The sequence below is a fragment of the Fringilla coelebs genome, assembly GCF_963513975.1.
Source record: "Fringilla coelebs genome assembly, chromosome: Z".
In the NCBI taxonomy this organism is placed as follows: Eukaryota; Metazoa; Chordata; class Aves; order Passeriformes; family Fringillidae; genus Fringilla; species Fringilla coelebs.
The window spans coordinates 22637272-22650236 of NC_140031.1; the positions used below are offsets into that span (position 1 = coordinate 22637272).

Genomic DNA, 12965 nt, shown 5'->3' on the forward strand with positions numbered 1-12965 from the left:
TGGTCAAGTGAAAACTAAGTAAAGTGGTAATCAGTCATCAAAGGATGGGTTTTTTACCTTGTTATTCTTTAAATAAAGATTTCTTGTAGTACTAAAGCTGAAAATCTCTAATTCCTATTACAACCAGATGGTTTTTTTCTCTCATACAGATTCTGGCTTGTTAAACTTATAGTTCTGGCAGCAATGTGCTCAGGAGCCTTCTTCATTCCAGATCAGGACACTTTCCTCAATGGTATGTGCTCTTATTTTTGTTATGCTGCTCCATCCTCTACTATCTTGTGACTGGTTAGAAATCTGAGAGGTCTGATCAACATGAATATTGCCTTTTTTCTTCAAGTAAAGGCCAGATGCAAAAACAGTGTTTGGGGAGAGCACTGTGTGTGCAGACTACATGGTCTTCATGTGAATGTGCAGGGAACATCATGTTTTATTCTCACCAAGAGCAAGCTGAAGTGGTAGGTAGCGATACCACTGCAGCAATTCTTTAAGAATTCTTGACAGTTCTTTAAGAAATATGAAACCATAATGATGCAGAAGGAGTTGTTTGCTCAAGAACACATAGCTGCATATTAGTTTGGCTTGTGCAGGTGGCTCTGGCATAGTGTAGCAGTCAGGCTGCACAGTGGAGAGGTGCCAGTGCTCCAGGAGACGCAGTAACCTGCTGGGCACTGGGGTTTGCTGCCTGGAAACTTGCAGTGCCCCAAAAGGATTTGGGATGTTGTTAATTTTCAGGTTGGGGGTATACATGCAGTAAAGTAAAATTAGAGTTCTTGGGCCCTGGTATGTGTGCTCTGCTGAGGATGCCATACCAGAAACATTTCCAGTTTTGGAAGGAGTGCTGGCACAGCACAGGCATGCTGGTGCTAGCCCAGTACTGAAGTGCCAGCTGGGAGGGGAGTTTATCACAGAAATCTTGTGGGCTAGGAGCAAAACTCCTGGTGATGCTAAGATGAGTTTGTTCTCTTGCATTTGCAGTAAGTACATCTTACAGGTACTTGAAAGCCCTTAAGCTGTGGGGTCTGAACAGGTGATGGGGAATGGGATGGGATCAGTAAAGCAAAGGAGCAGTTATGTATGCTGCCTGCTTCCACTAAGTCTTGCTTGGTTACCTTGCTCTCAACACCCATCTGCTCTAGCCAGGATGTTTAAAAGGGCAGGAGGAAGGGGTAACATGGGGAAGAGAATAGAGTGGGCAGACAGACTGTGAACACAGTACTCTGGGAAACTAAAGAAAAAAAGCACCACAAGTAAACCACTGACAGGTGTAATTCAGCTTCTTGCTTTTGCTGTCTGTTTGTTTGGTCCTGGCTCAGACTGAGGTCCTCTTCCATGTCCTCTCTGAAGTTGTGGGATGGCTGTATGTGTTTGTCCTTAGGACCCATTCTGTTTGGATTAGATGTAGCAGTACAATGCCTTGTACTCGTGAGCAGGTGAGACTGCCTGTCATCTTAGCAAGTGACACTTTTCATGGTGAAACGTCTTCAGGAACTGATGTGTTTGCAGAAAAGGAGAAAGAATTTTTTGTGCTGATTCTCAACAGCAGTCTAATGTAGTCTGGAGATACAGCATAACAAGGTTTCTTCCCCAAGCTGGCTTGTAACTTTTCACTCCAAAGCTGTATTCAGGGACTCCTGCTAAACTGACCTCTAGTCTGCCCCTGAATTTGAAATTTACAGATGGTTTGGGTATGGTATGTTGGTGGGGTTTTCTCCCCTCCTTTCAAGAAACTTACAGATACACGGTCTTTTGGTTGGTTTTTTTAGAGGGAGGAAGTAATTCTTCCAACTGCTTTTTTTTTTTTCTTGAAAAATAGAATCTCTTGCCATGTTTCCCAAGCAGTTTGTTAATCATGGAGGAGGAAGATGATGTGCAAGCAGTAGGTTTCTGTGGGTTGTAGTGTTAAATCCACCCCGGCTATGCTGATCTTACCTATGATTGGTACATAAACGCCTGCAGTATACCATGGCAGAGGGAGATCAGGAGAGTCTGTCTATTTAATTATTCACTCCATTTGTGTCTGACTTTTCCTACTCACCCTTTCCTAACTACACATGCCACTTTGTGCCCTGCCTATTCTTTATATACTTTTTAACAGAATAACTTAATCCAGTTTTTTGTTTTGTATGTTTGAAGGAGCTTGTCAAATGTATACAATATGTTTAGCAAACCAGACAATGACATTTTTGCTTGCTTTTAAATAATGAGCTTATGATAGAGTAAAAATAAAAAAATAAATCTCTACATCAACTGCTAATGGAAGTGAGCCCTGACTGTTCCATACTTCCACTTAACTTACACAGGCCTTTTTTCAAAAGGAAAGCTCAATGGAAGGATATGGCTGAATTTTTCTGATGCACTTCCTTGGTCTTCTCTTCACTGAAATTGGTTGTACACCTGGATGTGTGTATGCTTGTGCAGAGCAGCACAAGCTGTATATACAGCTAAAAATTAAAATTGGTATCTGTATTTCCTCAGACACTTCTGATGTTGCATGTAAGAAATCTGTTGTCTAAAACATCCGAGCAGCTACCCAAATGCAGTATATGTAGGTCAACATTTAAGTACCCAAATAACCTGTCCTAAAACCAGTCAGTGAATACTAAGTGTTCCTTGGGAGTGGCTTGGAACAGCATTTGTGAATAGATAAACCCCACCTTTGTTTTTCTGTGGTACTGGAATCTGGAGGAGAAGAAATTGCGCGTTTTAGTAATGACTGGGTTCCAGTACCTTCAATTTCAGGGTTTAGATTCCTGTGGAAAGCCTTCACACCACCTCCTTTCTGTTAGTCACAAACAAAGGTTTCAGTATTTTCTGTCTGAACACAGTAACTCATAGGCTCCACAAAAATTTTCTAGGTTAGGGAAACCCAGTAGCTGTCCTGACATGATTATATTGAAAATGTAGCAGGTTGCAAGCTAAATTCATAAGGGAGCTAATCTTAAGTTAACTGAGCTGGCCTTTCATCTGAAATCTCTCATCTCCTGCTACATTTGTGGGCATGAGATATTCAAACACATTAACAGCTTCACTGCATAGACAATAAATCCATTTTATCTCAAGGGAAAGGCGTTTGACCTATTTTCTGCCTCTCTGCCTTGCAGCCTGGCGCTATGTAGGAGCAACAGGAGGGTTCCTTTTCATTGCCATTCAGCTCATCCTGCTGGTTGAGTTCGCACACAAGTGGAATAAAAATTGGTATGTGTTGGGCAAGTAGTTATTTGCTTAAAATTCTGGTGGACTCCTGACCAATGTTTTTCTCATAAGAAAGAATGTAGTTGTGTCTTGGATGTAATTTTTGAAAGAAGACATTTGAATCAGAGCTGTTCGTATTTGCTTTGTCTACTTTCTCCTTTCCAACTGAAATGTTTCCTTATTGCTCACTTCTACTCTGCTGATTTATTCTTAACCTGAACTGCTTGGCTTCCATTAAGTAGTAGTGTCTTGGGATGCAAAAATTTCTTACTTTAAGTTATTATATAGTTTGTATGAAAATACATCTGCTAAGTGGAGTGGCGCAAGAGAATAACACTGGAGTTGCAAAAATATAATAGTGAAACTGTGTGCAACGTTGTGAACTGATAAATCCTGCTTTTTCTGTGTCAGCTTAATGCACATCAATTTTCTTTCTCAAATGAAGACTGCTAATTTGTGTTCAACTTCTTTCTTGTCATCTAAATAGGCAAGATTCCATTATCAACCTGGACATACAATATTTGGGCATTGACTTCATTTTTGGTTCAAGTATATTTTCTATTACTGTCCTAGCCCTTCACCTCTCATCAAATTAAAATATTTAAGTTTTCCTCCCAGATGTATTCTCCTGCCTCCACCTCCACCCTTTCTGTCTCACTTTTCCTCCTCTACAAACTCTTGCAGCTCTTTCTTGTTCTAATTAAAATACCTGCTAAGAAAGAGTTTTAGCAAACCTTTGGCTTTGATAAATTCCTGTTTCAGGGAGGAAGAGGTGAGAACTCCTTATACCACAGATATTTTTAGTGCTAATTATTGTTAGCTGGTTTTTTGTGGATGAAAGACTTCCAGCACCAGCATTTAACTTAAGCTCTCTTTACGCTAGATATTCTTTTAAAATAAGTCCTGTTTCCACAAAACCACAGGAAAAAAACCCCACTGAAAAGACTTTCCATCTACAAAACAGCCCGTTCTTTCAAAACAGCTGTTTTAGTTGCTTCTTTTAAACCCTGGTGGGCTTTGCAAGAGATGTTTGGAAGGTGAAGAAAGGAAAACAAGATGAACCACTCTTTATCTGAGGGAGACCGGTGGTTAGGCTCAAATGGAGAGGAGGCTTTTTGAGTGAAAGACTAGTAAAACTTTCAAGGTGGTACAAGGAGCGGAAGAGAGGCCATGCCATGAGCAATAAGCCTCTGGTTTCATTGTGTGGAGAGCACCACTCGCTAGCCCAGCCTGGGGTACTTGGAGTTGCTGCTGAGGAAACGCCTGAAGTATTGTGCTGAGATATGCTGATGGGCTGATCCCAGAGAGCTCCTGGGAGTTCTAGGAGTCAGCACTGGGCTGTAATTACAGGAGGAGCTGATTGTGATAGTACAGAAGATAAACACTGATGCTAAGGAATGTTTCCCTCTGTTTCATGGGTAGGAACCTTGCAAGAATGCGTGCTAGTGTAGTGATGCCCCCATGCTTCGGGAAAGTAAACACTGTCTTTTGTGTTTGAGGATATGAGCTCTCCAGCTGTTAGAATTTTATGTTCTGGGCAAGGGAAATCAAAGATAAGATGCTTGTCCCTCTCTCTCCCCAGGACTGCCGGCGCAAACCACAAGCAGGTGTGGAACGGTCTGCTTGCCTTGGTCACTCTCATCCTGTACTCCATTGCTGTGGCAGCTCTGGTCCTCATGGCTCTTTTCTACACGCGCCCGGAGGGCTGCGTGTACAACAAGGTCCTGATCGGGGTGAACGGCGGCCTGTGCCTCCTGGTGTCCCTGGTGGCCATATCGCCCTGCGTCCAGAACCGTGAGTGCCCTGACCTGCCCTCCCCCTGGGCTTGTGGTGCTGCAGCACTTGTGTGCCTGGAGGCATAAGCCATGTCTGCGCAGAAAGTCTAATGATAGTTCGGAGCCGGTGCTGCTCTTGATTCTTTATCCACATGGTGAAGTGCTGTCTCTCATTGTCAGCTTGACTGCTGAAACTACAGCGGTGTGAGACGTTCTGGGTGTGCCATCAAGCACGTGGTGTAGAGAACACCCACCTGCTGATGGCTGGCTGTGTGTTGTGAAATTTACCTAAGTCTGGTAGCTCTCAAACTCACTACTGTTTTACTATTTACTTTGACTTCTTGGGATTTATCATTTTGTATCATTTATCATTTGGGCCTGGTGGAGTTACCAGCAGTACTTTATGCTTTGTGTGCTGTTAGTATCTTGCATACTAACATTGAGCCTGAAAATAGTAGAGTGACTCCAACAGAGATTTTACGGGCAAATAAAATTATTGTGGCAGTTTTGAAAAGCGGCTGTGTTTGGCAGAAGCACAGAGGTGATTCTTTACTTACATGGGAATCACTAATGCTTTCCTAAAACAGCCCACAGAACTAAAGGATAGACTTTTTATCTCTTTGTTGGACAGTGGAACTGTATTTAAACTGCCTCAAACACTTACTAACTGCTTTAAGTGAAAAAAAATATACTGGTGTGCTGTTCTTTAAAGGATGTAAATTTCTTTTTCAGTTTGCTTAAGTGTCTACAAAAATAACTAATTTTCCTCATTCTTGTAAAGGCCAGCCCCATTCTGGCTTGCTGCAGTCAGGAGTCATCAGCTGCTACGTCATGTACCTCACTTTCTCAGCACTATCCAGCAAACCACCAGAAACAAGTAAGTTATCTAATGCTTTGTGTAAAGGCTTTTAAACATATTGTGTATTAAAAGCAAGAATTTAGCAGATCTGGATTAGCAGACTCAGGGATTTAGAAGTGCTGGGTTTGGTCTTCACAGAAAAAATTGCAAATGGTGCCAATAAATCTGTGCAGCTAAAAGACTGTGCAGCTGGCACTCTCCCTGGGTGTTAAGTGCTTTGGTCTAGGGGCACTTTGCTTACCTTGGGTGAGTTGCGTCTCTTGCACCATTTCCTATGAACGAATTTCCCAAAGTCTTGTAGTCTGTTCCTCCTATGACAAGTGCACGTTCACGTTATACTGACTATGACAAAACACATAATGTGTTAGGTCCCATGATAGGAAAGGGTTGGAACAAATGGCTCTTGGATTCCTCTGGAAGAAGCTGGGTGATCAGCTCCATCCAAAAGTTTACAAGGTCCTGTTAGTATGTGCTGGCCATAAAAGTGGATACTAATATTACACTTTTTTCTCCTAGAATTAGTCTACTGGGTAGGCCTGGACTCCTAATGAAGCAAAAACTTGAGTACCACTTGTGTTTTGTTTTGAGAGGAAATATTCAAAGAAAGGACTTGGAGTTATGTCTCAGAATTATGTTGCAGCTGGCGTGATGCTGTTCTCCAGCAGAGTTCTTGAACTCCACTTGCCTTTTAGCCATTAGTATTGCAGTTCAGGACTATGGAACTCACTAGTGTTTTAAGTTCTTGACGCAGCAAAATCAGAGCAAGACTTTACAGCACAGTTCAAACTTTCCTTTACCCAAATAAATGTCAGATTCATATGTTTGCATTGGAAGCATTCTTTTCACTTAGAGAAAATTTTTCTGGTTTGAGTTAGTACACCCTTTCTTTATTATTGCCCAACTTTTAAGTGTTCAATAGCTGAAACAACAATAGCTAGAGGAAAATAAGTCCAATGACAGGAAGGAAAAGTTTTTACAGACACCTCTCAAAAAGAAAGGGGAGAGGTGGGGGAAAAAGTCTGTCATACTTGTGGAGGTACAGATGTACACGCAAGGGTATTCTAGAGTTAGGAAGTACACCAGGCAGTATTTAGGTGTAAAATTTACTTATGGAACTTTCGCCATGTTTTGAATTAATATAAAGTTAAATTTAGAAGGCATCTGAGTTACTCAGAAGTCTTTCTACAGTGTAAAAAGAAGGGGAAGAAAGTAATATGTGGAATTAAATCATACGCCTTGTGTTGCTTCATGCTTGTCACAGACAAAGTCTTCAGCAATTAAATGAATGTTCTAATTCTTGTGTATTCTGCAAGTGTGGTTATTGCGTTTGTTAGAGTATGCATCAAGCACACTCTCAGACCTCCTTGTCTTCCTGTGCCTGAGAATTTTCACAGTTGTCATCTGCTCTCAGAGGTGCTCCTTCTTTGCCTGTCTGTGTGAGAAGGACTCCACATTTGCTTGTCAGCTTTCACAGTGGCATGTGCTAGGGAATGTGTGAGGTGCTGGTACTTACTGTGGGGTCCCAGCCCTGTTACTCAGGTTTGCCGTGAACTTACCCAACATTGATTTGACTGAGAACAGGGCAACTACTGACCACCTTTTTTTACTGTGTATGGACTTCATAGTTGTCCTCAAGGCACCCTTGCTGTTAAAGAGATTTCTGGTCTGAGGTCTGTACTGTCTTAGTCTTACATGGTTTTGTGGCCTTGGGTGAAGTGTTGGCAGGCTTCCAACTTCCTGTTTCTCAGTTCACAAAACAGTTGTTTTTTCCTTGTTGTGGTCAGACAGGAAATTTTAGTACCCTACTAATAACCATTTTTGTTTTGTCTGAAACACAGAGTCTGCCAGGTCAGATTTCCAGATTTTTCTCTGTGATCTTTCTAAGAGATAGACAGAAACAACTGAAATTTATCTCCCTACTGTCAGATAATAAAAATTCAGTTAAAGCCTTCAGTCTGAAGACTGTTTTAAAATGGAATGAAATGAGCTCTGCAAACTGTTCTTTTTGTTTGTTTGTGAAGTCCTGGATGGAAACAACCAGAATATCACAATCTGTGTACCTGAATTCAGTCAAGGCCTGCACAGAGATGAAAACCTGGTTACTGGCTTGGGTACTACGATTCTGTTTGGCTGCATTTTATATTCTTGGTAAGTCTGGGAGTTTGCAGTTACCTTTCTGTAAATGTAATGTTGTGGTCCAAAGAGCGAAGGCTTATAGCAGGCCTCATGCAAAGTCACAGAGGAGTGTGTAATAAAGCTGAGCTGGAAGGTTCATATTTTCCTCAGCTTCAGAATTTCAGACATTTTAGCTAAAAATGTTCAACAAGATAATACAACTTTTGAAACAAATATATCTCATTAAAATCAAATAGGGCAATTTATCTAGAGGCAGAGGGAAAGAAATTCTACCTGTCCATGATCCCAAGTAATCTCAGTTCTCTATACAGTTACATTCACCTGAAAAATCTATCTGAAATTTTCGTAGCCTCCTGGTAGAGGCTATGACTGTCCTTGAAGGTCTTTAAAGCAAATAAAGTGTTGGGAGGGTTTAGGGTTTCCTTTGAACAAATGATGAGCACAGTATTGCTATCAGGATTTGCCATTGGTCTGCTCTAAATAAAACCCTTCTTGTGCCTGTGAGCATCAAATGAGCATCAAAGCTGCTCACCTTTGATGCTCATTTTGTATTATTGCAGCTCACTTTAATAAATTAAGTTATGCTCTGGGAGTTGCCGGTGATTGAAATTGGTGTGTCGTTTATTTTGGCGTTGCAGCTTGCCAGGAAACAGCACTGCCTGTCTGCTGCAGATTTTTGAGGAGGTTCTGCTACTGAATCATTCCACTGCAAAATTCACATTCAGAAACTCCTTCGTATTTTTGTGAAGTGAAAACAAGAGACTTATTCTCCTGTTTATCAAATACATGTTCCATTTTGTTCTGATACAAAATATATAAATATGGATATCATGGATCTAGAAGGGCACTCACAGTGCATCAGGGAGGTGTTTCAGCACACAGACAATATTCATGTAGCCTGCCACTGAACTGTACCATGTAGCTGGGGAGGTAAGAATACCTTTGGGGCGGTGTTTTGAAGCATTGCTTGCCAAGGCTCAGTGTGTGCACCAAGGCTTCCTGTGGGTAATGGGAAGTTTGCATTTCACGTCCTAAAAGGGCAGGACAGGGCAAGAAGTGTTTCCTGTCAGAAAAAATTAGAAAGGCTTCCCCCATAGATAACTGCAGTCATGCAAGGAAGTAATTTTCAGAACGGGTACACTGACAACAGTTGCTGGTAATTTACTTTTGAAAACTGACTGCCAGAGACCTGTAAGTTTGCTGGCAAAGCCTTTACAGAAATGCTGAGCCAAAGTGATGGCTGTGAACTGAGTATAAATGCACTGGTTGTGCACAGCAGGGGAGATCTCTTCTGGCTTGCAAATTGGAGCACTTAGATTTTGCTGCTGTCAGATGGTGAATTCATCACCTTTCTGGAGTGACCTACTTTTAAGCTCATGATTCAGTCGGAGCTGGCCAGTGGCCATCTGCCAGGCTGGTTTCTACTTAGTGCAGGACAAACTTTTCACATACTTAGTGCTTGATGGTAGCGCCCAGGCAAATGCTTGGATGCAAAGGCTGAGACATGGGAGTAGACTATTTATGTTTGCTGTGATGTTGGAGTTAGCCTGTTGGGGCTATAGTTATGCCCAGGGCTTTGACACTGTCTTCTTTTCCCCCTAGTTTGACCTCAACAACACGAGCGAGCTCAGAGGCACTGAGAGGAATATATGCAACAGCTGAAACCGAAGTGAGTTCTTGTTTCTTCACACAGGATTTTTGTGTAGACTTTTCCTGGTGCTTTTATTGCTGTTTGTGTGGCCAGTAATCTGAAAAGAGAAGCTGTTCTTGGTGGTCTGTATGCTGTGTGCCTCTGGGTATGCACTCATCAGAACATTTATCCACCTTAGCCCTTCTGTAGGTCGTGCTCGTCCCATGGAGGTGCCTTTATGTACTGAAACTATTTGCTGCTCTTGAAGTTTATTCAGCGTTCTGCAGACTTCCTGTAAATCTTGTGTTTGACATGAGCTCATGTCCTCACATTTAAGGGAAAAGTGTGCTGGAAAGCTACCAGAAGAAAAAGTGGAGGCGTTCTTGAGCATTTTCAGTCCTGGTTGCCTTTGTTCTCATAGCAACTAAGATCCCAAGTTCTTATCTCTTATTTTTATTTCCATACATAAGTAGTTCCTTTCTTTTGACCTATATTTAATCTCTGATTGTATTTCCTGTCCCTGTTTCAGCTGTACAAGTTTCTTTGTTCCACCTGCCCGTTACTTTGGCTTCCTTGTCCTGAGAACACCCAGAAAACTCTGGGAAATCAGTGGGATTTTGCTAAGTAACCGTGTCCCCTTGCTTAGGCTTGCTAGTGATGCTCTTCAAACATATGTGTGTGTTTGGAAGATAAGTCTCCATCCCTAGCTCTCTCTGCATTGGTGTTACTTGCATCTGCAGTTTTAGCTTCTATTTCTCAAGTCTTTAATCAGAGTGAGAGAGTTCAAAAACACAGCGGTATCTGCTGAGGCCTTTGCTGTTTGCCGGGTGTGGGGCATCACGAGGCATCCCAGTGTGGCGGTGCCAGGGTGCCGGGGTGCTTCCCTGCGGCAGGATGCTGTGGCTGGGCAGGGGCAGCCCGGCCCTCGCTGCCAGCTGGGCACGGCTGGGCACAGACCTGGCATGGCCAGCCTTAGGCCTGTGCCTTAGGCCTGTGCCTTAGGCCTGTGCCTTAGGCCCGTGCCTTAGGCCCGTGCCTTAGCCCCGTGCCTTAGGCCCGTGCCTTAGGCCCGTGCCTTAGGTCTGTGCCTTAGACCTGTGCCTTAGGCCTGTGCCTTAGGTCTGTGCCTTAGACCTGTGCCTTAGGCCTGTGCCTTAGGTCTGTGCCTTAGGCCTGTGCCTTAGGCCCGTGCCTTAGGCCCGTGCCTTAGGTCTGTGCCTTAGACCTGTGCCTTAGGCCTGTGCCTTAGGTCTGTGCCTTAGGCCTGTGCCTTAGGCCCGTGCCTTAGGCCCGTGCCTTAGGCCTGTGCCAAGGGGCAGGACAGGGAGCATGGCAGAGAAAACAGCTGCCTTTGGTGCCCCTGCGCCTCCTCTGCCGGCTGTGCTCCGGAGGAAGCCTCTGCCAGAGGTGTGTGTGTCCTGGTGCCCCGTGAGGAGCAGCGGGAAGGCTGGGACCTGGCACGGTGTGGGTGTGGGAGGTGGCCCTCGCCGGGAAGGTCCGTGTCGTCAGCCAGAGCGCTTGCCCACTGGATTAGTTCTGGATTGTTGGGTTTTAAATAGTGTACGAGAGCCACTAAAGGTAAATATAAACAAAGGACTGATGAAGAGCGCGGCGCCCTGATTGCCTCCAGCCCAGAGAGGGTTTGTCAACTCCGCTGGAGGCAGCTGAGTGTTAGGGGTTAGGGTGGGTGTGCCAGCGTTCCTAATCCCAGCCTGTCCCAGGACTAAAATACAGCCAGTTAAAATGTTGAAGGGAACCCCAGTGCTTGCTTCAGAATGTGAGTACAGCCCCAGCATAAGGCAGGCTGGCACTGCAGGTGAGACTTGGCACAAGAAGAGTAGAAAGAGGTAGACAATAAGGAGTTTAAGTAAAGTCTCGGACAGTCTTTTGAGAAAGAATGAGCTTTTGGGCTTTCCCTGAGTTTATGAACCCGCTGAGTACAGGTAATCAGGGATATGTGGGGTGAACCTCCCACTTGATGTTTCTGCCGGACACTTTAAATACCCATTGTCTGGAAAAGCATGCAACCAGGGGATAAGCTATATCCCTGCAACAGGGGATAAGCTATAACATAAAGTTTAGAAGTGCAAAGCATAAATGTTTATTCATGTGTATGTGGTGTCCCAAGCAAACTGGACCACCCCAAATGTGGTTTCACACAAGAGTCTTCCACCCCTCAGGCGTTCAGGTGCAGCATGATTTGAGTAATGACTGGCACCCACACCATCATTACTAATCATAGTAAAACTTTGCAAAGCAGCTGTATTTCTGCAGCAATCTTGCTGCTTATCTGTTGATCCAGACATCCTTCCAGCCAGTCTTTAGACAGTTACTTATCTATGATGCTGCTGTGGTTTCAAAGGTGTTTTAGAGGCCCTAGGATGCTGGCCTTATCTTGGCTGTCCAGGGCCATGTTTTATCCTTCATGGACAGCTCTAAGTTTCCAAGAAGCAATGTCCTTATTTCCAGGACTGGGCAGTCCTTTAGTTTGTTTTACTTGAGCAATACCAAAGTGTCCAGTAAAATTCCAGTGCCTCATTACATTGTACAGTATGCTGTGAACTAATACAAGTAAACAAAGTTAACACACTTTAATGGTATAAAGAGTGATAGATGTAATTGGAAAGTGAACTTTCCTACCAGGGTTCATTGTCTTAATCAGACCAAAAGCAAAAGAAATCCCAGAGAAGGATACTGTGAGTACAAACAATACTTGTGATGCACTACAGAAAATGCTGACTTTTACCATAGTCTGGTGCAGGAAATACTCTTATATTTGTTTATTGGATAGTCAGCACTTTTTCTCCATTTACATTACCCTTCAACACAGAAAGTGTAAATTTCAGCTTTTCTTTCTCCCTCAGGTTAAAAAAAAAGAGGAAATCTTCATTTAAATAAAATAGTAAAACCAGGGTTCTGCTTTTATTCATTCTTCTTGTGCTCATTCTGGCTCTATTTCAGCAAAATCTTGCAAGGAGAAGTACTTTCCACACTTGTACAGTTGTAATTTCCAGCCTATGCATCAGAACTTGAAAAGCTCCTTATACTTTCATCTTAGTACAGAAATGTCCTAAAAAGCACTTGTATGCCCATCTAAATAGGTAAGTCCCCTAAATATGGATGTGCTTTATTGTAGCTTTTCCACCATTTTGTCATAATTATTTGAATCTGTGTTGGACCTAGAGTTATGTAAAATGGGTAGAGTAATTTTTAAAGACTGGCTCATTTCTTCAGATTGACTGAGCAGGTTTTTCCAAAGCTTGGAAACTGCTGTTCTGAGCTGCTGAGCAAATCCTAATTTAAGTTTTGTGCCGGTTGGAAATACAAACCAGACTTTTCTAAATTGGCATCTGTAGTTTAGCCATAACAGACC

General features: G+C 43.0%; 1 protein-coding gene across 1 annotated transcript in view; it reads left to right on the forward strand.

Moving 5' to 3' along the window:
• Positions 1-12965, forward strand: part of SERINC5 (serine incorporator 5) — a 35262-nt gene that overhangs the window by 19731 nt on the left and 2566 nt on the right. The window contains exons 4-9 of the mRNA XM_084225021.1: positions 150-232; positions 3102-3195; positions 4775-4986; positions 5749-5844; positions 7848-7974; positions 9565-9631. Coding sequence (XP_084081147.1) covers positions 150-232; positions 3102-3195; positions 4775-4986; positions 5749-5844; positions 7848-7974; positions 9565-9631 — 679 coding nt within the window. The remainder of the gene's footprint in view (positions 1-149; positions 233-3101; positions 3196-4774; positions 4987-5748; positions 5845-7847; positions 7975-9564; positions 9632-12965) is intronic.